The following is a 27,377-nucleotide window of genomic DNA, read 5'->3' on the forward strand; positions in this document are numbered from 1 at the left end:
TAATGGCAAATCCGGCTTTCAGGAGAATGTGAATGATCTTCTCTCCTTTCTTGAACACTTCTATGGCCCGTGTTCCCCCAAACAATGATATCATCAATATATTGTAAATGTTCTGGAGCCTCACCCTCTTCTAGTGCAGCCTGAATCAGTCCATGACAGATGGTAGGACTGTGTTTCCACCCCTGGGGCAATTGGTTCCAGGTGTACTGCACTCCCCTCCATGTAAAAGCAAACTGAGGCCTGCATTCTACTGCCAGAGGAATGGAGAAAAACGCGTTAGCAATATCGATGGTCGCGTACCACTTTGCTGCCTTGGACTCCAGCTCGTACTGCAGTGATCCTTTCCTCCTTAGTATTACCATGGCACTTCTCCCTCAAATACTTTGCCACCTCGACTGGGTTCTGAATTTGATCAGGTGGGAAGTCCCAGTCTATAGGATGAGAAAATTCCTTTAAAGCCTGGCCCATATCCTCCCATTTCCCACTCCAGTCAAGATTTTTCCTGCTTTGTTTTACTCCCAAATCAGGAGTCTCTCTAACCCCTCTCGAAATCTCAGCTTTCATTTTATATACACTCCAGACAGTATAGAAGAGGCTTAGTAAATTAAATGCCAGAAGATGTGTTTCTTTAGACTCAGGGGAAATTCAATATTTCCTATAGAGATGTCAACATTCAGGGGAGAAGAAGGAAGACGAAAGCTAAAAGCCCCTTCCTCTTCTTCTCCCCAAACAAACTGAGTACACAGCCAGGTCAACAATTTATACATTCCTGAAACAAAGTCCAGCATTTTAAACCCCCGACAAATCATCACCACATAAGGCCAGCCCAATAACTATTCTGGTTAATGCTCCCCGCCTACAAAAATAACTTATTAGGGATAACACCAGAGCTATTTTTGGGTAAGGAAATAACCCTAGGGACCACAAAGGTAATAAAACTTCAAACACCCCTAGGGACCAGAAATACCGGCAGGCTTTCACCCCAAATGACATTATGAATAACCAATATGCCCACAAAACAACCAGAACCAAAAATATTATTGTTATAGGGTTTTTTTCCACTGTCTTTGGCCTCCGTTTCCCGGCCAATGCACCAAAAAAGTTAACTGTCCTGGTTTAGGACAAATTAGGGGAAATCTCCGAAAGGGAGTCCCCTAAAACAAACCTCCAACCACCCCTCCCCCAATACCGGGTTCGGGAAGGAATTCCTCGGAGGAGCAAAGTGGAAAATAAAACCTATTTAATAACAAGTAACAAAGGAACACTCCCCAACACAAGAAAAGAAAAAGAAACCAGGCAGTGTTGTGGAGGGTGCTGATCTTCTTCTCGCAGACTCCGGGGGGTCCTGGACGTCCCAGGTCAGGTCCGGAGCCGGTACGGTATCTTCAGGGGAGGGTAAGAAAGAGGGAAAGGAAAAAAAAAAAAAAAAAAAACGCAAAAAAAGGCAAGCCAGCCAAGCTAAGCAGCAGCAGCAAGCAAAAGCAAAAGCAGCCAGCCAGCTAAGCAGCAGCAGCAGCCAGCCAAAAGCAAAAGCCGAGGTGCCCGGTCACCCTCACCCTCCCCGCCCCGCCGCAGCAAGACGGCCGGGGGGGGGGGGGAGAAAGGCCAGACACAACACACGATATTGGGATAAAGGCTGTCACCCCACGACACTGACCCTGCCAGGACCCCATTCCCCCCTCAGGACCACAATTTACCCTTTCAGACCCTCATTTACCCTTCCATGAGACCCCCGGACCGCATTAACCCCTCCCTAAGACTACACATCGCCTTTCAGGACCTCATTTACCCCTCCTAGGACCCCATTTCCCCTTCTAGGACCCAATCCCCTCCTAGTCCCGCCCGTCTCTCCCGGATGCGCCCTCCCATTCGTCGGAGGGGGAGGCGGGATCCGGGAGCTACCGCCTCTGATTGGCTGGGGCGGGAGCGCGGGAAAGCGGCGGCGGGGGCGCCTTCCCGGCGTGCACCGCGCGGGGGAACTGGGAGAGACCTGGGAGGGAACTGGAAGGTACTGGGGGAAACTGGGAGGGACTGGGGAAAACTGGGAGAGACTGGGAGCGTGGGCAGGGGGAGCTGGGAACAACTGGGAGGGACTGGGAGGTTACTGGGACTGGGGACAGGCTATACTGGTCCATACTGGTCCATACTGGGAACTGTCCCCCCACAGGTCGCCGATGGCCGAGCCCTGCCCGGGCCCTCCCAGTGCTCCCAGTGCCCCCCAGTGCTCCCAGTTGCCCCCTCCCACTCTGGAGGGGCTCATTCCCCCCTCCCATTTTGTGCTGCGTCCCAGGTGAGGCTCTCCGTAACTCCCAGTAACCCCCAGTAACCTCCCAGTAACTTCTCAGTAATCCCAGTCCCCCTCACAGGTCCCTGGGGGTGGAGCTTGAGGCAGAAAGGGGGCGTGTCCATGAATTGGAGGTGGAGCTGAAAGCACTGAAGGGGCGGAGCCAGCACCTGGAGGCAGAGCTTGAGGCTGAAAGGAGGCGGAGCCAGCACCTGGAGGCAGAGCTTGAGGCTGAAAGGAGGCGGAGCCAGCAGCTGGAGGCGGAGCTTGAAACAGAAAAGGGGCGGAGCCAATCACTGGAGGCAGAACTTAAGTCAGAAAGGGGGCGGAGCCAAGGACTGGGGGTGGAGCTCGATGCCCTGAGGGGGCGTGGCCAGCGATTGGAGGCAGAGCTGGATGCAGAAAAGGGGCGGAGCCAAATCCTGGAGACGGAGCTGGAGACCCTGAGGAGGCGGGGCCTTGGCCCAGAGGAGGTGGAGCAAAGCCCAGAGCAGGTGAGGCATCAGTGCTCCCAGTTACTCCCAGTGACTCCCAGTAACTCCCAGCCCCCCAGTCTCACCTGTCCCATGTGTTCTGGGTTTGTCTTGGGGCTGGAGCCACCCTGTCTCCCACCGGGGACACCTGGGGGGACCTGGGGACACACCTGGTGACATTTGGGACACCTGGGGGGACACTTGGGGAACCTGGGGACATTTGGGGGCACTTGGCGACACACCTGAACACATCTGGGGGGACTTGGGACACACCTGGGGACATAGGGGACACCTGGAAGCTCCTGGGGGGGACACCTGGGTGCATCTGGGACATCTGAGCACACCTGGGGGACATACCCTGGGGTGTCTCAGGTGTGTTTGTGGTTCCCCAGGTGTGTTTGGGGTTCCCCAGGTGTGTTTGGGGTCTCAGATGAGCTCTCTCTCCCCAGGTGTTGCTGGGCCGCTGGCGCCAGAAGGTTTTCCAGCTGCTGCTGCAGGTGAGGCTGCAGCAGGGCCAGGAGCTGCAGCTGCAGGGACAGGTGAGGGGACAGGGAGGGGACATGGGACAGCTGAGGGGAGATGGGAGAGGGGAGGAGACACACCTGGAACAGGTGAGGGGACACAGGGGACACACCTGGGACAGGTGAGACCCTGGACAGGTGAGACACCACAGGTGGGACCAACCCCACACCTGGGAGGACCCTCTGGGGTCACCTGTGTTCCTTTAGAGTTACCCAGACACACCTGGGCACACCTGTGTCCCTTGGGGAGGGTCTGGTGGTCACCTGGGCAGGTCACCTGTGTCCCACCTGTGTCCCACCTGTGTCCCACCTGTCCCTCCCGTCCCAGGTGCGCTCCCTGGGTGCTGCAGTGGCCGCCGGGTCCCGACAGGTGTCGCTGTTGGAGCTGCGGCTGCGCCAGGGGGAGCAGGAGAGACAGGTGAGAGACACCTGGGGACATTGGGGACACACCTGGGACAGGGGAGGGACACCTGGGGACATTGGGGACACTCCTGGGATAGGGGAGGGACACCTGGGGACATTGGGAACACTCCTGGGACAGGGGAGGGACACCTGGGGACATTGGGGACACACCTGGGATAGGGGAGGGACACCTGGGGACATTGGGGACACTCCTGGGATAGGGGAGGGACACCTGGGGACATTGGGAACACTCCTGGGATAGGGGAGGGACACCTGGGGACATTGGGGACACACCTGGGATAGGTGAGGGACACCTGGGGACACACCTGGGGACACACGTGGGACAGGTGAGGGGCACATGGGGACATTGGGGACACTCCTGGGACAGGGGAGGGACACTGGGGACACACCTGGGGGCATTTGGGACCCACCTGAGGCAGTTGAGGGGACACCTTGTGGACAGTTTGGGGACAGCTGGGGGGTTGGGAACACTTTGGGGCCATCTGGGGACAATCTGGGGCCAATGTGGGGACAATCTGGGCTTGTTCTGTGTCCAGGCCCTGTCCCAGGAGCGGCTCCGGGCGGAGGCGGCCGAGGAGGAACTGGGGAAACTGGGCCAGGCCCTGAGCCGGTAGTGGGGGAACTGGGAGGGACTGGCGGGACTGGGCTGTCCCCATCGCTGTCCCCAGGCTGTTGGGGACACTGGGATGAACTGGGATAAATTGGTTTGTACTGGGATGAACCGGGATGTCCCCATTGCTGTCCCCAGGCTACTGGGGACCTTGGGGTTTCTGGTTTGTACTGGGATGAACTGGTTTGTACTGGGCTGTCCCCGTTGCTGTCCCCAGGCTGTTGGGGACACTGGGCGTGGCCCTGGCTGATGTCACCGTGGCTGTCGGGGCCCTGGGGACCCTCAGCGAGCGCCTGGAACGGGCCCAGCACCGACTGCAGGGTCAGTGACACTGGGGACACTAGAGGGATACCTGTGACACCTGGGGGAGTTGGGGACACTGCAAGGACACTGCAGGGACACCTGGAATACTGCAGGGACACCTGGAGACACTGTGGGAACACTGCAGGGACACCTGAGGGATACTGCAGGAACACCTGGGGACATCGGGGACACTCTGGGGACACATGGGGGAGTTGGGGACACTGTAGAGACACTGCAGGGACAATTTAGGGGTATTGGGGGGAGGACTGGGGACACCTGGGAGACCTTGGGAGGGGTTGGGGACACCTTGGGAACATTTTGGGGACACCTTGGGGTGGGGGGCCTGGGGACAACTGAGAGACACCTGGAGAGTTGGGGACACTTTGGGAACACTTTCAGGACACCTGGGGGACACTTTGTGGGGCTGGGGACACTTTGGGGACACTTGGGGGAGCTAGGGACGTTTCTGGAGCACCTTGGGGACACTTCGGGGACATTTGTGACACCTTAGGAGGGGTTGGAGACACACTTGGGGACACTGGAGAAACTGTAGGGACTTTGGGGACACTGTGGGGACACTGTGGTGGCCGTGCCTGCTGTCCCTGACCCAGTGTCCCCTCTGTCTCCAGCGCTGGTGGCCTCGGGGCAGCTCCGGTGGCAGCGGGAGCTGGAGGGGACAGCAGGGGACAGCAGGTGAGTGACTCTGGGGACACTGGGGGTGGCACTGGGGACAGTGGGGACATTGGGATGGCTCTGGTGGCAGCAGGGGGTGACCCTGGGAACATCTGGGACATTGAGATGGCCCTGGGGACACGAGGGGTGGCCTTGGGGACATGGCGGGGTGACCCTGGGGACATGGGGGGGTTACCTTGGGGACACTGGGGACATTGGGGACAGAAGGTGAGTGACACCAGGAGTGGCACTGGGGACAGTGGGGACATTGAGATGGCCCTGGGGACATTGGGGACAGTGGGTGAGTGACACTAAGGACATCAGGGGTGGCCCTAGGGACAGTGGGGACACTGGTGAGTGACACCAGGGTGGCACAGATGACATCTGGTGAGTGACACCAGGGTGGCACAGGTGACATCAGGGGATGGCCCTGGGGACAGCACTGACCCTGGTGGTGACACAGTGGCTTTGTCCCCTCTCTGTCCCCTCTGTGTCCCCAGCACGGTGGCCCCGGAGGTGACATCGGAGCAGGTGAGGGGGTGGCACCAAGGGAATACTGGGGGTGGCTCTGTCCCCAAGGTGTCACCCCCATGTCCCCCCCAGGCCACCAAAGGTGGGGATGGAACCCGGCCATGCCTGGGCACAGGTGGGTGTGTCCCCAATGTCCCCAATGTCTCCAAATGTGTCTCCAGTGTGGCCCCAGTGTCCCTAAGTGTGTTCCCAATGTCCCCAGTGTTCTCTCAGTGTCACCAAATGTCCCCAAATGTCTCCTAGTGTGTTCCCAAATGTGTCCCCAAATGTCCCTCAGTGTGTTCCAAGTGTGTCCCGAAATGTCCCCCAATGTCCCCAGATGCCCCTAAAAACATCCCTGAATGTCCCGAAATGTCTTTCCCAATGTCTTCTCAATGCTTCCAAATGTGTCCCCAAGTGTCCCCTCACTGTCCCCAAGCTGTTCCCACTGTCCTGTCAGTGTCCCCAAAGTGTCCCTGATTGTCCCCAAATGTCCTTCAACATCCCCAATGTCTTCAGTGTTCCCTCAGCGTGTCCCCAGACATGTCCCCAATGCCACTCAAGTGTCCCCATTGTGTCCCTGCAGTGTCCCTGGCCCCGTTGGTGACACATCTCCAGGCCCTTGGTGCCGCCATCCTTGGGGACATCGGGGACCCCGCAGTGCCAGCGCCCCCGTGGGGACACAGGTGACATCATCAGGGACACAGGGGACATCATCAGGGAGTGGTGGCACTGCGGGGATTGAGATGATGTCACTTTGGTGGTGGTGGTGACATCACTATGGTGATGTTGATGATGTCACTATGATGGTGATGATGTCATGGCTCTGCCCCAGCCCTGGCTCAGTGTCACTTTGTCCCCTCCCAGTCCCCCATGTCCCCAAAGCCGCTGCAACCATCCCAGAGGGTCCCCAAAGAGTCCCTGATGTCCCCAAGGAGGTTCTTTGGTGTCCCCAGCCCCCCCAATGTCCTCCAGGTATCCCCACATGTCCCAAGAATGTCCCCAGTTTACCCAAGGTGTCCCCAACCCCTCCCAGTGTCCCCAGGAGCCCCCAAAGTGTCCCCAAGGTGTTCCAACCCCCCCCCAAAGTGTCTCCAAAGTGCCCCAAAGGTGCCCCCAGTACCACCCACAGTGCCTGGTACAGCTGGGGACAGACATGGGGACAATGGGGACATTGCTGGGGACAGCCCAGTCCCTCCCAGTCCCTCCCAGTTCGGGGTCCTGAGGAGCTGTTGGGTCCTGGCAGGGTCAATCAAAGCCCCCACGCCCATCCCAGAGGGGTCCCGCTGTCCCCCAAGGGGTCCCTGCTGTCCCCAAGGCCCCGCAGTCTCTCCCACCCCACACCAGTCCCAGGTTTTATTCCCTTTTTTACGTTTTCTTGCTTTTCCTGGCCCTGTTGCCATGGCGACCTCCTGTCTGTCTGTGTCTCTCTCTCTCTCTCTCTCTTTCTCTCTCTCCCCCCCCACCCCGCCCCTTCTGCATCGCCATTGGCTGCTGCGCCCCGCCCCGCGAGCGCTGATTGGGTGAGAGCGGCAGAGGGCGGGAACAGGAATCCAGAAGCGTCTTCACCCGTTGCCATGGAGACCCCGTTGTCGTGTTCCCATGGTAACATAAGTCCCGCCCGTCTTGTCCTGCCATTGGCTGCTGTGCTTGGGAATGGAAGCGCTGATTGGCTGGGTTTGAAGGGAGCGGGGCTAAATGCGGAACTGCTTCTGAATCAGTACAGACTCAACTGGGACCTGGGCCTGAACCAGTACAGACTGAACTGGGAACAGAGATAAACTGGGAACTGGGCCTGAACCAGTACAGATTGAACTGGGAACAGGGATAAACTGGGAACTGGGCCTGAACCAGTACAGACTGAATTGGGAACAGGGATAAACTGGAACCTGGGCCTGAACCAGTACAGACTGAAGTGGGAACAGGGATAAACTGGGACCTGGGCCTGAACCAGTACAGACTGAAGTGGGAACAGGGAGAAACTGGGACCTGGGCCTGAACCAGTACAGACTGAACTGGGAACAGGGATAAACTGGGACCTGGGCCTGAACCAGTACAGACTGAACTGGGAACAGGGATAAACTGGGAACTGGGCCCGAACCAGTACAGACTGAATTATGAGTGATCCCAGACCAGGGGCTAAACTGGGAACTGGAATGAGCTTGGACCAGTGCCTGAACTGGAACCAGAACCCCAGACTGGTCTGGGAGCCACAGTGATCACTCACAGACCCAGCACTGGTTTGTACTGGTTCATACTGGTCCATCCTGGTCAATGGCCATACTCCAGCCCCTCTCTCTGTTTCCTGAGCTCTCTCGGTGTCTGAGCTGCAAGAAGCACTTGTGGCACTGGCTGCAGGGAATGGCTGCAGCCTGAGGGTCAGCGGGAACGGCCAGAGGGGAATGGGCACAGTGCCCAAGGGTCAGAGGGAAGGGCTGCAGGGGAACAGCTGCAGCCCATGGCCAGCCAGAACGGCCGCAGGGGAACAGCGGTGGCTCGAGGCTCAGTGAAAATGGCCACAGGGGAATGGCTGCAGGGGAGCAGCCACAGCCTGAGGGTCAGCAGGAACGGCTGCAGCCTGAGGGTCAGCTGGAACAACCGCAGCCCAAGGATCTGTGGGAATGGCCACAGCCTGAGGGTCAGCCAGAACAGCTGCAGGGGAATGGCCACAGCCTGAAGGTCAGCCAGAACAGCTGCAGGGGAATGGCCACAGCCCGAGGGTCAGCCAGAACAGCTGCAGGGGAATGGCCACAGCCCGAGGGTCAGCCAGAACAGTTGCAGGGGAATGGCCACAGCCCGAGGGTCAGCCAGAACAGCTGCAGGGGAATGGCCACAGCCCGAGGGTCAGCCAGAACAGCTGCAGGGGAATGGCCACAGCCCGAAGGTCAGCCAGAACAGTTGCAGGGGAATGGCCACAGCCCGAGGGTCAGCCAGAACAGCTGCAGGGGAATGGCCGCAGCCCGAGGGTCAGCCAGAACAGCTGCAGGGGAATGGCCGCAGCCCGAGGGTCAGCCAGAACAGCTGCAGGGGAATGGCCACAGCCCGAGGGTCAGCCAGAACAGCTGCAGGGGAATGGCCGCAGCCCAGGCTCAGCTGGATGCGCCGCTCTCCCTTGGGCTGTGCCACCGAGCGCTTCCCGTGGCCCAGGTGGTGTCTGGCCTCACCAGTGCGTGGGCTGTGTGGCCACTGTGGCACAGGAGCTTGTGGCCGTGTGGGTCATCCAGTGTTCAGCTGGGCAGCACTGGGGGTTGGTCAGCAGTGGGATGTCCGGTGTGGTCACTGTGATGGTGGCTAGCTCAGGTTTGATGTAGAAGATGGTGGGGGGGTCTGGTGGCATGGCCAGAGGAGTGTTGGTGTCATCTGGCACAATCCATGAGGGGCCTTTGTCGTTGTCATCGCTGTCATCATCTTCGCTGTCATTGTCACCATCCTCCATGAGGATCTTGAGGATCTCCTGGGATGGCAGAGACAGGGATGTGGTGGTGGCCACGCCGAGCTGGAGGAGCTCCTTGGTGGTGGCGTGGGTGGCCCAGGAGGAAGAGGAGAAGCAGGAGAAGAAGGAGAAAGAAGGGTCATTGTTGCCATGGATTGTCACAATGTCACCATGGATTGTCATATTGTCACCATGGATTGTCCTGTCCCCACCATGGGTAGTCCTAATGTCACCATGGATGGTCCTGATGTCACCATGGATGATGATAATGTCACCATGCATTGTCTCAATGTCACCATGGATGGTCCTGATGTCACCATGGATTGCCCCCTCACTGCTGTGAGAACCTCATGGTGACAATGACAATGGTCCTTCTCCACTGCGGTTAAGCCACAGGGCCACAACAGAGGGTCCATGAGGAAGAGGAGGAGGAGGAGGATGAAGATCTTTCTCCACTGTGGTTGGCACGCAATGACCCACTGGGACCGTGGGTGGTGTGTGACAATGACAATGGAGACTCTTCACTACCATGGACTGCCCTTGATGACAATGGAGACCCTTCATGACCTTGGTTGGCCTTTGACAACAGTGGAGATCCTTTATGGCCATGGTTGGCTCGTAATGATGATGATGATGATGATGATGATGATGATGATGATGATGATAAAGGCAAAGACCCATCAAGACATTCACATCATGGACATTCCACAATGATGATGACCCTTCAGGAAGACGAGTGGTCCTTGACGATGACGATGAAGACCCTTCACGACCACAGATGGTCCATGACGATGACAAAGGCAAAGACCCATCAAGACCATGGGTGGCTCTTGAAGATCAGGGATGGACCCATCATGGTCATGGATAACCTTTGATGATGACAATGACAGTGAAGACCCATCAAGGCCACGGATGGACTCATGACCATCACAGAAGTTCCACAATGATGATGACTCTTCATGACCACAGGCATTCTTTTACATGGTTCCATCATCACCATGAACGTTCTGTGACAGTGCTGATGACAGTGATGATGACCCATCATGACCATGAATGTTCTGTGACGATGACAATGCCCCACCACGACCCCGGCTGGCCCCATCCCCCTCCAGCTCCTGCAGGATCTGTCAACATGGCTCCACCACATGTCACATCTGCATCACGCTGGCCACCAGCAAACCCCAGCTAGAACCCTCCAGGACCCCTCAAATCGTCCCCAGGATTTTCCAAAACCCCTCCTAGAAACTTCCAGGATCCCTCGGGACCCCCAAAACCCCACCCAGGACCCCTTGAGGCCTTCCAGGACGCCCCAGATCCTCCCCAGGAATTACGAGAACCCCCAAACCCTCTTGGGACCCCTCAAATCCTCCCCGGGACCCCTCAAATCCTCCTCAGGACCCCCAACACCCCCCTCTGAGGCCCTTTTTTGTAATGCCTCAAACTGGGATTAAAAGTTGACTTTCCAGGAAGCTCCTGGGTTTTAGCTGGAAAACCAGGAATTTGCTGGAAAATCAATGTTTTATCCCAATCTGAAGCATTACAATACAGGAATTTCCAGGAACATAAAAAAACAGAATTCCTTGGAAAATCAACGTTTTATCCCAGTTTGGGTAATCTGGGGGGTCTTGGGTCCCATTTTTGGGCATTTCCATGGAATTCCCAGTATTTTAGGGGTTTCCAGGGAATTCCTGGGATTTTGGGGTCCTGGACCCGTTTTTTGGGTGTTCCCATGGAATTCCTGTGATTTTGGTGTGGGGTCTCGATCCCATTTTTGGAGTATTCCTCCCTTCTTCCCCCCCCCCCCCAATGCATTTTGGTTTCAATTCTCAGACTTGGCCACGCCCCTTTCTCCAATCTGACCAATCAGAGCTCGGGGCAGAGCCTGGGTGGCACGGCTAGTCTTGTGGGGCTGAATGAGGTTCTGGAAGGTAATTCGGGTCCTGGAAGGGGAAATGTGGCCCTGGGAGTGGGGGACTCAGGGTCCTGGCAGGGGAAATGAAGGTCCTGGGGGGTAAATGGAGTCCTGGGAGGGTAAATGAGGGTTCTGAAGTGTTCATTGGGGTCCTACAGACGGAATTCAGGACCCTCATTTAACCTGCCAGGACCCCATTTACCCCCCAGGACCTTCATTTCCCATTTATCCCCTCAGGACCCCAATTTACCCCTTCAGGACCCTAAATGATGTCTGTAGGATCCCAGTTCCTCCCTCAGGACCCTCATTCCCCTGCCAGGATCCAATTCACCCCTTCAAAAGCCTGTTTCCTCTTCCAGGATGCCATTTGTCCCCATCACCATGGAAACAGCACCCGTAAGTGACCTGGCCTTGCTGGGTTCGTCCCTGTCCCCAAGTGTCCCCAGTGACGTCCCATGGAGCCCCAGAATTTACCCCAGGAATTCTCATCAGGATTTGGGACAATTTTAATGAAAATTCCCAGAAAATTCCCCAGATTTATCTCAAATCCCCTGCTGGGACGGTGGGAGGGGACAGGGGACACCAGTGATGTCCCCAGTGGTGTCACCACCCCGATGACACCACCTCAATGACATCACTGTCCCTGCAGCAGCCTCGGGATGTCCTCCATGGCTCTTTGGCACCGCTCGGTCACTGTGTGGGCACCAGGGCGACTCGAGAGGAGTCTGCGGATGTCCCCAAGTGTCCCCACTAGGTGACGCGTAGCCAGGCGGGCACTGGCCTCCCACAGCAGCTCAGCATTGGCCACCTTGGCCACCAAGGTCTCAGGGACATCGGGGGATGCCTGATTTGTCCCCTTCAGGGTGGCCTCGATGTCCCCGAGCTGGCGCTGCAGCTCCTTGGGGAATGTGGTGGCTTTGTCACATGCAGCCACCAAGTGCTCCAGCAGCCCCAGGGCTGCTTCTGCCCTCTGTCCCCTCCTGGTGGCTGCCCCAGCCTCGCTGGCAGCCACCATGGCCTCTTCCTTGGCCTTGGTGGCCGCCACCACCTCATTGGTGGCTGCTGCCACCCGGGCCTCATGTGTGGCCACCGCTGAGGCTGCCTCCTCCTTGTCCAGGGCCAGCGGCAGCTGCCAGGCCTCAGCCACCAGGTTGTGCAGAGATGGCTCCCAGCGGGTGGCCGTGCCCTGCAGGTCCCTGGCCCGGGTGTTGGCGGTGGCCGCAGTGGTGGCCTCCCCAGTGGCTGCGTCCCTGCAGGCATCTTTGAGCTCAGTGGCCTCCCTGGCCAGCTGGGCCCAGCTGTCCTCAAGCTTGGCCACCGAGCCCTGCCAGGCACTGGCTGCAGCTGTCACATGGGCCCAGGTGGCCCCCAGGTTGGCCCTAAAGGCAGCCAGGGCCTGGCCCAGGGAGGTGTCACCGTGGTGGCCCAGGGTGTCCTGGAGATGACTGATGAAGGTCCCCAGGGCCGTGTGCAGGGACCTTGGGGACACCCCCCTTGGGGTCAGCAGCACATCCCCGTATGGCCCAGCCACGGTGGCTGCCACCCTTTCCAGGGTGGTGACCACGTCCACCAACGCCTCCAGCAGCTGTGGAAGGGACAGGGGAGGTGGCAGGGACCTGGTGGCACTTGTGGCCTCCTGGGGTGGCCCCTGTGCCCTCCCAGGGTCCCGTTTGTCCCATCCCTGGAGGGCTCTGCTGTCCCCTCTGTCCCTGTGTCACCCCCTCGTCCCTTCAGCCACCCTCCGTCCCCTCCTCCCCTCCTCCCCTCCAGCCCTCTGTCACCTTCCCCCTTCCTGCCACGCCCCTGTGCCCCTGTCCCCTCCTGCCACTCCCTGTGTCCCCTCCCATCCCCCACCGTCCCCTCCCCCCCGTCCCCCCCTGCGCCGGGATTGTCGCACCTCGCGGGGCTCCATGACCGCTGGGGACACTCCAGGGACGCTTTGGGGACACTCGGGGGACACTCCAGGAGACGCTGGCGGGGAGGGGGGGACACGCCCGGGGGACACTCGGAGCACACGCGGAACGGGGCGCGGCCGGATGGGGGCAGGGCAAGGAAACGTCACTGCCCCCTCCGCCCGCGGGGCCAGGGCAGGGTCCCCAGTGTACCCGCGATGTCCCCAACGTGCCCCCACGTCCCCAACAGGAGCCCAATGTCCCTTCATGTCCCGTTGGGGACACTGGGGACACACCGGGGTCCTGTTGGGGACGCTGCGGGGATATCGTGGTGACCCAAAACGGGACAGGGGACATCAGGGCGGCCCCCGTATCCCCAAGGGCAGGACACGGGGTTGGGCCAAGGTCCCTAATGTCCCTCGGGGTGTCCCCGTTCTCCGGTGGTGACAGTGCCACCCCCGTTTCCCCACCCTGTCCCTACCCCTGTCCCACCAGCGCCCCCTGGGCCACCTCCAGCCTCCGCGTCACCTCCTTGTGCCCCTCCCGCGATGTCCCCAAGGCCACTATGATGTCCCCGAGCGCCCGGGCAGCGCTGGGGAAGCCCTGTCCCCGTGTCCCCCACGGTGTCTCCTCCCTGTCCCGGGTGACAGCGGCCACCAATGTCCCCAGCGCCAGCGTCACCTCCTCCAGCTGCCCCAGCACATCCGCGGTGGCCTCGTTGGTGTCTGCAGCGGCTTCGGCGCTGGCCCTGGTGGCCGCCACCTGCTGGGCACGGTCCCGCAGGCGCAGGGCCATGTCCCGCTGGTGGCCCGCAGCAGTGGCCAGGTGACGCCACGATGTCTCCAAGCCCCACCAGGCCACCTCGCAGGACACGGCCACTACGGCCAGGGCCAGCAGCAGGTGACCATCCTCGGTCACCCCCAGGGCGGTGCGGACCGAGTCCAGTGATACTGCGGGGACACGGGGACACCACACACATGGCACCAGGGACACGGCAGTGCCACCAGTTCCAGCCCAGTGCCACCAGCCCAATGTCACCAACCCAGTTGCAGCCCAGTGTCCCTAGTCCTGTCCCAGTGCCACCAGCCCAGTGCTCCCAGTGCCAGCCCAGTGCCACTGCCCCATTGTCCCCATACCTATGTCCCTGTGCCAGTGTCACCAGTACCACGTATAGCACCAGCCCAGTGTCACCAGTTCAATCCCAGTGTCCCCCACCCTGTCCCAGTGTCCCCAGTCCCTTCCTGATGTCCTCATCCCAGAGTCCCCTCCCAGTGTCCCCCGTCCTGTCCCACTGTCTCCGTTCCATTGTCACCAGTCTCCTTCCACTGTCCTCAGTTCCAGCCCAGTGCCACCAGTTCTGTCCCACTGTCACCACCTGAGTGCCACCACCCTGATGTCACCAAACCAGTTCCAGCTAAGTGTCCTCAGTGTCCCAGTGCTACCAGCCCAGTGCTCCCAGTGCCAGCCCAATGCCACCACCCCATTGTCCCCATACCAATGTCACCAGCCCAGTGTCCCCAGTTCCAGCTCAGTGTCCCCACCCCATTGTCACTTGCCAGTGTCACCAGCCCAGTGAGTAACCCATGTCACCAGTTCAATCCCAGTGTCCCATCCCAGGGCAGGGGAAGGTCTCTACTGATTTGTAGGGCTCTGTACTGGTCTGTACTGTTTCCCTGCATCCCCTGCTGCCCCCATGCTGCTCTATACTGGTCTATACTGGTCTATACTCCTCTGTATTGGTTCATACTGGTTCATCCTGGCCAGAGCAGGGGAAAGTCCCTCCTGGTCTGTAGAAACTCCTACTGGTCTGAACTGGTCCCCACTGCTCTATACTGGTTCATACTGATCCTTACTGCTCTATAGAGTCTCATACTGATCTATACTGGTCTGTACTGGTTTATACTGGTTTATACCAGTCTATACTGGTTTATACTGGTCAGGGCAGGGAGAATTCTCTACTGGTCTGTAGATATTCATACTGGTTTATACTGGTCTGAACTGGTCCATACTGGTCTATACTGGTCTGTAGTGCCTCCCACTGAGGCAGTACAGACCCACAGCATACAGTCCTCCCACAGTGTACTCTCAAGATGTATACTGGTCCATACTGGTTTATACTGGTCTGAACTGGTCTATACTGCCCCATACTAGTGCACTGGTACTACCATTCCACACTGGTCCATACTACTCTGTACTAGTCTGTACTGGTCCATACTGGTTTTTACTCACACACAACCCAATACAGCACCATCAGCCCCATGGCAGCCTGTGCCTGGCCCGCAGCCCAATTCATCCAAACTGGTCTGTACTGGTCTATACTGGTCCATACTGGTTTTTACTTACACACGGCCCCGCACAGCATCATCAGCCCCATGGTCAGCCCGTGCCAAGCCCACAGCCAGTGCTGGCACTGCCGTGCCCGTCGCTCCTCACGCTCCAGTGCCGCTGCCGCCTCCTCAGCCTTGGCCCCGAACTGCCGCAGCCGCTGCTCGTCCTCGTCCCCCAGGGTCCCCAGGGCCCCTGCCGGGCCCACCGCAGCCTGCCGGGCCCCCTCCAGCCCCTTCAGAGCCACCCGGGCCTGGCTCAGTGCGGCCTCAGCCTCAGCCAGTGCCGCAGGGACACTGTCCGGTGTCCCCAAGGCCTCAGCCAGGGCCACCAGGGCCGCCAGGGCTCTGTCTCGTGCATCCACCGCCAGGGCCACCTCGGGAGGGAGGGCAGGGGGGGACACCTGGGGACAGGAAAGGAAGGTTGTGGGGGGAGGGGAGGGGTTTGGGGGATTCTGGGGGGGTTGGGAGGTACCAGGAGGCGTTTTGGGTGTCCCTGGTGGGGTTTTTGTGGGGTAGGGGGAGAGCAGGGGGGGTTTTCGGGGGTCCCAATTGGGGTTTTGGGGGTCCCAGGTGAGCAGGGAACATCTAGAGGACACAGTACAGGGGGGGCAAGGTGGACATGGGGGCAAGGGGGTCCCAGGTGAGGCTCCCAAGGATTGGAGGGGCACCAGGTGAGGTTTTTGGGGTCCCAGTTGAGGTTCCCCAGAGATATGGGGCTCCCAGTTGAGGTTCCCCAGGGATTTTGGGTTTCCCAGTTTAGAATTTCCAAAGATTTGGGGTTTCCCAGATGCCCAGGTGAGGATTTGGGGGGTCCCAGGGGTTCAGGTGAGGGTCTCAAGGGACTCCCAGGTGAGATTTGGGGGGTCTCAGGTGAGAATTTCCAAGGATTTGGGATTTCCCAGGTGTCCCAGGTGAGTCTCCAGTGACGTTTTGAGGTTCCCAGATACCCAGGTGAGATTTTGGGGTGTTCCACCTGAATCCCCTCAGAAATTTGGGAGGTCCCACCCCCCTTTTCCCCGTTCCTGGCCCCTCTGAGCTCCCCAGACTCCGGAACTTTCCACTTCCCTTTTCCCTCCTGGCCGCACCCACGGCCCTGGGGATTCCCAAACTTCCCCAAATCCCCCCAAATCCCCCCAATCCCCTCGGTGCCTGCTGAGGGTTACCGCGGGGTTTTGGGGTTCCCACCTTGAGCTCCATCCCCGTCTCCATCCAGAGGCTGTGTCTGGAGCTCTGAGGGCAGAGGGTGTCAAGGCTGGGAGGAGGGAGGGCCCCACGCCCTGATCCTCCCCCGAGGGGCAGAACTGGCCCTGCCAGGACCTCAGGGAACCTTTCGGGGCTGCCTTTAACCCCTTGGGGCCAGGATCCATCCCCCAGGGCTCCATTTCCCTGTCAGGAACCCACTGACCCATCAGAGCCCTGATTTCCCATGCCAGGACCCTGATTTACCCCCATTCACCCTTTCAGGAACCCACTGACCCCTCAGGGCCCTGATTTCCCCTGCCAGGACCCTGATTTACCCCCATTCACCCTTTCAGGAACCCACTGACCCCTCAGGGCCCTTATTTATCCCTTCAGGACCCATTTTCCCCTCAGGGCCCATTTATCCCACACAGGGCTCTGATTTCCCCTGTCAGGACCCTGATTTGGAATTGGTTTTGGGGATTGCTTATGAAGACCCAGCAGGATTTGGGGTCTGGGATTTGGGATTGTTTGGGGACCCAGGACTGGAGATCTTTTAGGATTGGATTTGGGGTATCTGGCAGCATTTGGGATCTGGGATTTTTTGGGATCTGGGATTTGGGATTTGAGAGGACTTAGAATTGGATTTCAGTGTCCAGTAGGATTTGAGATCTGGGCTTTGGGATTGTTTGGGATCCAGGATTTGGGATTGTTTGGGACTGTTCCTTGGGTTCCAGCAGGATTTAGGATCTGGGGTTTGGGATTGGTTTTGTGTATCCAGCAGCATTCAGGATCTGGGATTTTCTGGGGTCCAGGATTTGGGATTTGAGAGCATTTGGAATTGGTTTTGAGTGTCCAGTAGGATTTGAGATCTGGGATTTGGGATTGTTTGGGATCCAGGATTTGAGACCATTTGGGATTATTCCTTGGGTTCCAGCAGGATTTAGGATTCAGAATTTAACACTGCTTGGGATCCTGGATTTAGCATAATTTTGGGATTGCTTGGGAACCAGGATTTGAGATCATTTGGGACTATTCCTTGGGATCCAGCAGGATTTGGATCTGGGGTTTGGGATTGGTTTTGTGTATCCAGCAGCACTTGGGATCTGGGATTTTTTGGGATCATTCCTTGGGATCCAGCAGGATTTGGGATCATTTGGGAACCCTGGAGCCCCCAAACCCCCCCGCATTGTCCCCAAGGGGTCCCTTTTTCGGCCCTTCCCACCCTCCCATTGATGGCCCCTCCCCCTTCCCACGCCCCACCCAGTTTCGTTTCCTTTCAGGCCCCGCCCCTCTCCATTAATTGCCCGCCCCTTCCCCGCCCCTCAGGCCACGCCCCCTCCGATCCCCATTGGCTGTTGCTCCCCTCTCTTCGCACGCTCCCATTCCTCACCTTCCCCAATCCCCGCCTCTCCCCGCTCCGCCGCTTCCCATTGGCCGAGTCACGCGGCCCCACCCCACTATGGGCGTGGCTGCAAGACAGATCGGTGTTGATTGACAGGCTCCGGGCAGCGGCGGCCCCGGGCAGTGGAGCCGGCCCGGTCCCGGCGGGGCCCAGGGCGGGCCGGGGGCTCGGGGGGTCCCGGATGGGCCGGGAGGTGCTCGGAGGGAAAGGGGCTGGGGGCATTTCGGGGGGGGTCAATCAGTGGGGGGGGCCGGGCGGCGCCGAGGGGGGGCGTGGTGAGTGTGGGGAACCCATGGATTGGGGGGTCCTGGTGAGTGGTGGGGGGGGCTGGTGTCACCTTAGGGGGGAAGGGCGGTGAGTGAGTGAGGGGTCTTGGCACACGGAGGGGGGGGTAATGGACTGGGGGGGTTCCAGCGCTTTGGGGGGTCGGTAAAGGGGGGGGAGACAGTGAATGGGGGGTTCCGGTGCGTGGGGGTGCCCTGGTAAATTGGGGGGGGGGCTCCCTGGTGATAACGGGGGATCCCGGCTGATAACGGACTGGGGGACAGGACCGAGCCCCAAGGGACCAATATGCTGCCATTAAATCAGCTGCACGGTGCACACATCAGAAAATAGATTATATTGTACCAATGAGCAGCCACAAGGGATTATCAATAATCAGTAATCAAGTACCAGAGTGAAATTCTTGGGAAAGTATTTTTTTTTTGCAGAAGCCAATGCAGAATTGCAGCAGCCAATTATTAAATTGGCATTTATGACCCAGTTCTGCTGCAGGCACGGTGGAAAGCTGGAAGCTCTTGAGGGGACTCATTCTCCCCTGTCCCTGACCCTGAGTGTCCCCAGGGTGTCCCAGTGTGTCCCTGAATGTCCTCCTTGAGTGTCCTCCCTAAACATCCCTGTGTCCCCCCTGATTTTTCCTGAGTGTCCCCAGAGTGTCCCCAGTGTCCCTGAGTATCCCTGTGTGTCCTCCCTGTGTGTCCCCGAGTGTCCCCAGTGACGTCACCCCAGGAATATCCCATCAGGATTTGGGAGAGTATCAATGAAAATTTCCAGAAAATTACCCAGATTTGTCTCAAATCCCATGTGGGGAGAGGAGAGGGGACAGGTGACAGCAGCGATGTCCCCAGTGATGTCACTGCCCTCAATGACATCACAGCAGTGACATCACTCTCCCCATAGCAGATTTGGGATGTCCTCCATGGCTTTGTTGCACCACTCGGCCACTGGCCACTGCACGGCTGCCGGGGCCACCTGGGTCACCATAGGGACTCAAGAGGAGCTCGTGGATGTCCCCAAGTGCCCCCAGCAGGTGATCCTTGGCCAGGGGTGCACTGGCATCCCACAGCCACTCACACTTGGCTACTTCGGCCACCAAGGCATCGGAGCCATTGGGGGATATGTCATTTGTCACCCGCGGCCACCAAGCGCTCCAGCGGCCCCAGGGCCACCTCTGCCCAATGTCCCCTCCTGGTGGCTGGCCTTGCCCAGCTGGCAGCCACCATGGCCTTGCCCATGGCCTCGTTGGTGGCTGCCACCACCTGGCCCTCGTGCACAGTCATCACCCAGGCCACATCCTCCTTGTTCAGGGCCACCATCAGCTGCTGGGCCATGGCCACCAGGCTGTCCCCAGCTGTCCCCCTGTGGGTGGCCTTGTCCTGCGGGTCTCTGGCCTGGGTGGCAGCAATGGCCACGGTGGTGGGCACGTCCTTGCAGATGTCACAGAGCTCAGCGGCCTCCCGGGCCAGCAGGGCCCAGCTGTCCTCAAGTGCAGCCACCGACTCCCACCAGGCGCTGCCCGTGGCTCTCACATTGGCCCAGGTGGCCCCTGGGGATGCCCCTGGGGCATCCAGGGCCTGGACCAGGGAGGTGACACCAGGGTGGCCCAGGGTGTCTGTCATGGTTTGAGCCTGGCACAATGCCAGTGCCCCCAGGAGAACACCTACTTCCCTGGCACCTACTGTGAGATATGATCAGAGACAGAGCAAAGCAGGCTCCAACTTAAGGTTAAAAGGAAAAAAAAAACATTTATTAACCTACAACTACAAAGAAAGACACACAAAACACAATAGAACATAAGATGAAAACCTTCCAAAATTCTTCCTCCTCCCCCCACCAAATTTCCAATTTCATTGCCACCCTTCAGACAATTGATTCTCAGTCTCTCGAGAAGAGAGGAGTCCCTCTTGCGCCACATGACTTCCACGTCCAATGCTCTCACCACTGCACATGGATCAGAGCTGCTTCTAGGGTTTTTTATTTTAAGGATACTTTGACCAGTTCCAAAGGGAGCACAGTCTTTCTCTTTTTGGGACACCTGTCCCCCCCAGATTTCACCCCCTGGGGCCGAGGGGTCTCTTGAACAGAGATCGTCTTCTTCTCTTCTTCGAGACGGAGGGCACCACCACCACCCTCCTCACCCGTCGTTTCTGTTCACTCTTCTACATCACTGCACTCTCTTGGCTTTGAGCCATCGCCTCCCCCTAGAATGCAGTCTCTGTGGCACAGAAACACCAGTGGTTCTGCCATGGCTACACAAGAAAAGTCCAGCCCAAAGCCACTCCATCATCTCCTCCCACCTAGAATTTTCTTAACATCTTCTCAATTTCAACAGCTTCTCAATCTCATCAACTTCAGAAGGACTCAGCTTTTGCAAGGTTCTCATCTTCCTCAGAGGGGTTAAAAGTCCCGAGCTCTCTGCCGGTTTACTTCGTCAACTCCCACGCCTGTCTGCCCTGCTGGGCACCCCCCCCCTTCTCCTTCACGCCGGGCCATTATCACAGGCACCGGCTCTGTCTCTCTCTCCCTCGCAAGGGGGGGGGGGGGGGAATGGAGGATGGCTGCCCGAAGCCCTTGCAATGTTCTCCTCCACCCTTGGGCCCAGGCCTGGCCTACCTCTCTCTCTGGCCACATGGCTCCCCTCCCCCACCCTGCCCAGCTCGGCCGGGCAGGGGGGGGGTCTGCTCACTCTCAAGCGGGACTCCAAGAGGAAGTTCCCCTGCGAGATCACAGCTTTTAACCCCTGTGTTCTCAGAGGCGTATCCTGCCCTCAGTGGACAAACCAGGTGCCAATATTAAATCTGAACACTGATTGGCTTGCCCACACCATCACAAAAAACTTCATTTCCTTCCAAACCACGACAGTGTCCCGGAGGCACCCCGGTGTGACCCGGTCATGGTGGCCGCCGCCTCTCCCAGGGTGGCCACCATGGACATCAGAAACCTCAGAGGGTATGGGGACAGGTGGGGAAGGGACAGGGGAGATGTCAGGGACCTCGTGGCATTTATGGCCTCCTGGAGTGCCCTCCCAGGGTCCCCTTTGTTCCCTCCTTGGAGGGCTCTGTTGTCCTCTCTGTCCCTTTGCCACCCCCTGGTCCTCTCTACCACCACCTGCCACCCCCCACTGTCCCCTCTGCCACCCTCGGTTCCCTCCTGCCACCCTCCATGTCCCCTCCATCCCCCACTGTCCCCTTTCACCACCCCCCCATGTACCCCCCGCCCCGCCTGTACCCCCATCCCCTCTGTCACCCCTGTCCCTTCCCGCCCCCCGTGACAGGACTGTTGCACCTTGTGGGGCTCCATGGCTGCTGGGGACACTCCGGGGACACTGCGGGGACCCTCCCGGAGGCCAACACGCCTGGGTGACACTGAAGTGAAACTTGGGTCACACTCAGGTGACACACAGGACCGTGGTGCAGCCGGATTCAGGAAGAGGTGACGTCACCATCCCCCCCCTACCCGTGGGCCCAGGGCAGGATCCCCAATGTCCCCCTGATGTCCCCAACGGAACCTCAATGTCCCCTCAGGGTCCCCACATGGCCCTGATGTGCCCCCTGTGTCCCCAACAAGGCCCAAGTGTCCCCCCTGATGTCCTGTTGGGGACACTGGGGACACACCAGGGTCCTGTTTGGGACACTGTGGGGACATCAGGGACATTGTGGTGACCCAAAACAGGACAGGGGATGTCAGGGTGGCCTCAGTGTCCCCAAGGGAAGGACAGGGGGGTGTCCCCAAGGTCCCCAACAGGACCCCAGTGTGTCCCTGGTGTCCCCAGCTGGACATCTGGGGGACCACTTGGGCCTTGTGGGAGACATTGGGGCAACACCGGCACCATGTGAGGACACTCAGGGGACATTGGGGTCCCAACTGGGACATTGGGGGAACACTGGGGACCCTGCCCGGTGTCACAGGTAGGGGGAGGGCAGGGGGGACAGTGACATCACCGTCACCTCTTCCTACTTCTTCCATCTGGCCACGCCATGTTCCTGTGTGTCCCCAACTGTCACCTGGTTGTGTTCGCCCCCCAGAGTGTCCTTGGAGTGTCCCCAGAGTGTCCTTGGAGGGTCCCCAGAGTTTCCCTGGAGTGTCTCCAGTGGCCATGGAGACCCAAGAGATGCGACAATCCTGGTGCGGGGTGCAGGGGAGGGGACAGGGGGCACACAGGGGTGACAGAGGATGTGGCAGGGGACTGAGGGTGACAGAGGGCTGGCAGAGGTGACAGCGGGGGGTGGCAGGGGGTGGCAGAGGGGACAAGGGGGTGACAAAAGGGACAGAAGGGACAGCAGAGCCTTCCAAGGAGGGGACAAAGGGTACTCTGGGAGGGCACAGGGGGCCACTGCAGGAGGCCACAAATGCCTCCAGGTCCCTGCCACCTCCCCTGTCCCCTCCCTGGCTGTCCTCTCCCCAGCTGCTGGAGCTGCTGGTGGCCATGGTGGCCACCCTGGGCGAGACGGTGGTCACTGTGACCGGGTCACACAGGGGCGTGCGGCGGCGCGTGTCCCCAAAGTTCCTGCCCGCGGCCCTGAGGAAATTCACCCAGAGCCTCCGTGAGACCCTGGACCACGGCGATGTCACCTCCCTTGGCCACTGTGGTGTCCCCTCGGTGAGCTGGGCCCTGGCTGCCCTCGGGGCCACCCCTGGGACCACCCGGGATGATGTGAGAGCCGCGGCCAGGGCCTGGCAGGGGTTGGTGGCCGCGCTCACGGAGAGCTGGGACTGGCTGACCACAGAGACCTCTGAGCTCCATGAAGCCTGCGCGCTCTTCGCCATTGCCACCGCCTGGCCCAAGGACCCGAGGCCGTGGGTGCCGCCAGCTGGATAAGGATGGCCACCAAGAGGGGAAATTGGGCAGAGGAGGGCCTGGGGCAGCTGGAGCGCTCCATAGAAGTTTGTTCCTCCAGGAGCTGTAGCGGTGCTTCAGGGCTGAAATGATCAGGGCAAGAGATATTTCTCCCTTTTTGATGCCTTTATTAAAAGTGATCAGCTCAAGGTTGGGAGGCCCGACGGATCCACGGGTTCGCCGTCGCAGCTCCCTGGACTCGGAGGAGGAAGCAAATGCAGCTTTGTCCACCATAGGGCAGAGCTGGGGGTCCGGCCTCACAAGAGCAGGCAGGGGTACACACCCCCAGAATCCCGATGTTGAGTTGGCAGACTCAGGTCCTGGCTCTAACCAGCATTTTCTTAAGTTGTGGTGAGGGGCTGTTGAGGTTTTCAGAGTCTCTGCTGGCTTCTCACCTCACCCCTGATGTCCAGAGACCACTTTGATCTCTGAATTCCATATTGGCTCGCTGGTTTAGGGGTTTATTAATTGCATTTGGAATAGGGGCTTGCCCCATTGCATTTTGGCTCTAAACTTATCTGCATATCAACTCCTGGTTCTCTCCCCTCCACACTCTGGGGGGATGCCATCCTCCCACCTGGACACAAGCAGGCTGATGCTGATACAATATAGTGAATTCTCAACCATAGATGGCTAATGACCTGATACTTAACAGGTGATTACAACAAGCAGCTAACAAAAGCACTCCAAAACTGGTTAAACTTGTAATTTTACAACTTTTGGAAAAAAAAAATGGGTAACCCTTTTCTTTGTTCATAACAAGGTGTCATGGTTTTAAACTGGGCACAATGCCAGTGCCTCCATGAAAACACATCCACCCTGGTGTCTACTGTGAGATGTGACCAGAAACAGAGCAAGCAAACTCCAACTTAGGAATAAAGGGGAAAAATGCTTTATTAACACACACACACACACACACACACACACACACACACACACACACACAGAGAACAGAATGGAAATCTTTCAAACACATTTCTCCTCCCCCTCTCAACCCACATTACAACATACAATACGAACTCAAATCTTCCTTCAGTCCCCATCTCCCAGGTTTTAATTCTCAGTCCATTATCCTTCTTCAAACAATCAATACATTCTATTAAAGAGGAAGGAGTCTTCTCCTTGTACCATTTCTTGACTAACCCCTTTCCATATTCCATGCTCTCACCATGGAAATGGACCAGAAGATTGCTTTTGGGGTTTCTCTTTTTAAGGATACTTTGGTCAGTTCCACAAAACGACAGTCTCTCCATTTTGGGATAACAAAATCCCCCCCCATTTCCCCCGGGGCTAGGGCTTCGCGACAGAGATCCTCTTCCTCATTCCTGATCTCTGCCCATCACCACTCTTCACTGCCTTTCTTGGATCCGAGCCATTGCTTTCCCCCCAAAACCGCAGTCTCTGTGTTACAATAGAAAGTTAGTCCGTCCACAGCCGAAAAAAACTGCTCCTCCGTTTATCTCCTCCCAAGTAAATTCTTCTCATTAACTCCACTACTCCCTACTCACACAAACCTCTCATTTCACTTGTCCATTTCTTCTTGTTCTTATCTCTGTCCTCCGGGAGGATCAACGTTTGGAAGGTTTCCATCGTGAAGAAAAAAAAGTTAAAATCATCTCTAGGTGCCGGACTCTCCCTTCTCACTTTTGGCCAACTTCCCAGGAGCTGCCCGGCGCGTCTTATCTCTTTTCACTCCTTTCTCTCTCTCTCTCTCTCTAGGAAGTGGGGTGGGGGGGGGGGGGGGGGGAATTGCTCGGTGCTCCTCACTACTTTCACCCCTCCATCCTTTCACTTCCCCCCCCGGTCTCTCTCTCTCTCTCCAAAGTCCAAGGCCTCCGGCCTACCTCACACCGCCACGTGGCCTTTTCCCCTCCCCCACCCGGCCTACAGCCGGAGTGGGAGAGAGAACTGACCGATCCCTTTGCTGACCAACAAGCAAGAGAGTCACTTCCTGCCAGTTCTGCTTTTTATACCCTGTGTTCTCAGAGGCAGGAACCATCTCCTCATTGGCCCAAACAGGTGCCAATATTCACACCTGAGCCCCCACTGGGCTAACCACTGTCTCCAAAAAAAAACCACTTCCTTTCAAAACAGGACATTTCTGGTTACCCTGACTGGGAAACCAGCCCGGAGTTGGAGATAAGATAAGACTGTGAGATGAGATCAAAAAGAAATAAGAGCAAAGCATGTATTAGGTTAAGGTAGATTGATAGAGAAAATTTAGGAATAGAGGTTTAGTGTAAGTTATTGTTTTAATGGAGTGTTTAATGTAAATTTTAAGAAAGTGTGTTCTCAGAGGCGAGGGGTGGAGTGTCCTGGTTTGAAAGGAAGTGTTTTTTTTTTTGGAGACAGTGGTTAGCCCAGTGGGGGCTCAGGTGTGAATATTGGCACCTGTTTGGGCCAATGAGGAGATGGTTCCGCCTCTGAGAACACAGGGTATAAAAAGCAGAACTGGGAGGAAGTGACTTTTTTCTTGTTGGTCAGCAAAGGGATCGGTCAGTTCTCTCTCCCACTCCGGCTGTAGGCCGGGTGGAGGAGGGGAAAACGCCACGAGGCGGTGTGAGCTAGGCCGGAGGCCTTGGGTCTTGGAGGGAGAGAGAGAGACCGGGGGGGGAAGTGAAAGGATGGAGGGGTGAAAGTAGTGAGGAGCACCGAGCAATTCCCACCCCCCCCCCCCCCCACCCCACTTCCTAGAGAGAGAGAGAGAGAGAAAGGAGTGAAAAGAGATAAGACGCGCCGTGCAGCTCCTGGGAAGTTGGCCAAAAGTGAGAAGGGAGAGTCCGGCACCTAGAGATGATTTTAACTTTTTTTTCTTCACGATGGAAACCTTCCAAACGTTGATCCTCCCGGAGGACAGAGATAAGAACAAGAAGAAATGGACAAGTGAAATGAGAGGTTTGTGTGAGTAGGGAGTAGTGGAGTTAATGAGAAGAATTTACTTGGGAAGAGATAAACGGAGGAGCAGTTTTTTTCGGCTGTGGACGGACTAACTTTCTATTGTAACACAGAGACTGCGGTTTTGGGGGGAAAGCAATGGCTCGGATCCAAGAAAGGCAGTGAAGAGTGGTGATGGGCAGAGATCAGGAATGAGGAAGAGGATCTCTGTCGCGAAGCCCTAGCCCCGGGGGAAATGGGGGGGATTTTGTTATCCCAAAATGGAGAGACTGTCGTTTTGTGGAACTGACCAAAGTATCCTTAAAAAGAGAAACCCCAAAAGCAATCTTCTGGTCCATTTCCATGGTGAGAGCATGGAATATGGAAAGGGGTTAGTCAAGAAATGGTACAAGGAGAAGACTCCTTCCTCTTTAATAGAATGTATTGATTGTTTGAAGAAGGATAATGGACTGAGAATTAAAACCTGGGAGATGGGGACTGAAGGAAGATTTGAGTTCGTATTGTATGTTGTAATGTGGGTTGAGAGGGGGAGGAGAAATGTGTTTGAAAGATTTCCATTCTGTTCTCTGTGTGTGTGTGTGTGTGTGTGTGTTAATAAAGCATTTTTCCCCTTTATTCCTAAGTTGGAGTTTGCTTGCTCTGTTTCTGGTCACATCTCACAGTAGACACCAGGGTGGATGTGTTTTCATGGAGGCACTGGCATTGTGCCCAGTTTAAAACCATGACACAAGGGCCATCCAGCCTTATCTGGAGGGGACAGAGCAGGCGTTCCCCAATGTCCCCGTGGCCTTGGTGGCCAAAGTGGCCGAGTTTTAGCAGCTGTGGGATGCCAGTGCCCGCCTGGCCAAGGATCACCTGCTGGGGATACTTGAGGTCATTGACAGCATCCTCCTGAATCCCTATGGTGGCTCAGGTGGCCCTGGTGGCCACAGTGGCACTGGCAGCCTCGCGGTGGCCGAGCAGTGCCACAAAGCCATCAAGAACATCCCGAGGCTGCTGCAGGGACAATGATGTCACTGCTGTGACCTCATCAGGGTGGTGACATCATCAGGGACATCGCCTTTGTCACTTGTCTCCTCTCCCCTCCCCACAAGGGATTTGAGGCAAATTTGGGGAATTTTCTGGAAATTTTCATTGAAATTGTCCCAAATCCTGATGGGAATTCCTGGGGTGATGTCACTGGGGACACTCAGGGACACACAGGGACATGCAGGGAGGACAGTCAGGGACACTGAGGGACTCTCTGGGGACACTCCAGAACAGGGACAGGGGTTAATGAGTCCCCTCAGCAGCTTCCAGCTTTCCACTGTGCCTGCAGCAGAGCTGGGTCATGAATGACAATTTAATAACTGACTTCTTCAGTTCTGCAGTGGCTTCTGCATGATGTTATTGATCACAAGTATTTTGCTATGGTACTGATAT

The 27,377-nt window shown here is 57.5% G+C and overlaps 2 protein-coding genes across 3 annotated transcripts in view; one reads left to right on the top strand and one right to left on the bottom strand.

Annotated features, from left to right (window-relative positions):
• LOC108963686 (coiled-coil alpha-helical rod protein 1-like) overlaps positions 1-10,270 on the top strand; it is a 13,218-nt gene extending 2,948 nt beyond the window's left edge. The window contains exons 2-12 of the mRNA XM_050984282.1: positions 1,819-2,008; positions 2,168-2,290; positions 2,367-2,778; positions 3,207-3,296; positions 3,607-3,696; positions 4,238-4,311; positions 4,529-4,632; positions 5,244-5,307; positions 5,787-5,817; positions 5,890-5,932; positions 6,383-10,270. Coding sequence (XP_050840239.1) covers positions 1,819-2,008; positions 2,168-2,290; positions 2,367-2,778; positions 3,207-3,296; positions 3,607-3,696; positions 4,238-4,311; positions 4,529-4,632; positions 5,244-5,307; positions 5,787-5,817; positions 5,890-5,932; positions 6,383-6,486 — 1,325 coding nt within the window. The 3' untranslated portion in view covers positions 6,487-10,270. The remainder of the gene's footprint in view (positions 1-1,818; positions 2,009-2,167; positions 2,291-2,366; positions 2,779-3,206; positions 3,297-3,606; positions 3,697-4,237; positions 4,312-4,528; positions 4,633-5,243; positions 5,308-5,786; positions 5,818-5,889; positions 5,933-6,382) is intronic.
• Positions 10,271-11,629: 1,359 nt separating this feature from the next.
• Positions 11,630-17,713, bottom strand: LOC127060486 (uncharacterized). Of its 2 annotated transcripts, XM_050984077.1 has the most exons (4): positions 16,546-17,713; positions 15,377-15,761; positions 13,039-13,983; positions 12,588-12,726 (listed from the first exon to the last, which is right to left on the bottom strand). In XM_050984077.1, exons 1-3 carry the CDS (start codon positions 16,567-16,569, stop codon positions 13,511-13,513), a joined length of 882 nt encoding a protein of 293 aa, XP_050840034.1. In that variant the 5' UTR covers positions 16,570-17,713; the 3' UTR covers positions 12,588-12,726; positions 13,039-13,510. The 2 variants fall into 2 exon arrangements, with proteins under 2 accessions (XP_050840033.1, XP_050840034.1); XM_050984076.1 differs by lacking the exons at positions 15,377-15,761; positions 16,546-17,713 and having other exon boundaries at positions 11,630-12,726; positions 13,039-13,497.
• Positions 17,714-27,377: the final 9,664 nt, after the last annotated feature.

Source organism: Serinus canaria, chromosome 25 (assembly GCF_022539315.1).
Source record: "Serinus canaria isolate serCan28SL12 chromosome 25, serCan2020, whole genome shotgun sequence".
Taxonomy (NCBI): domain Eukaryota; kingdom Metazoa; phylum Chordata; class Aves; order Passeriformes; family Fringillidae; genus Serinus; species Serinus canaria.

Bases quoted from the DNA above. Each gene is read 5' to 3' on its own strand.
- LOC127060486 (XM_050984076.1), bottom strand. From the start codon at position 13,302: ATGAAGGGACATTGGGCTCCTGTTGGGGACGTGGGGGCACGTTGGGGA. The intron at 12,727-13,038 runs GTGCGACAATCC...TCCCTTCCACAG, and splicing joins CGGTCATGGAGCCCCGCGAG to CTGCTGGAGGCGTTGGTGGA.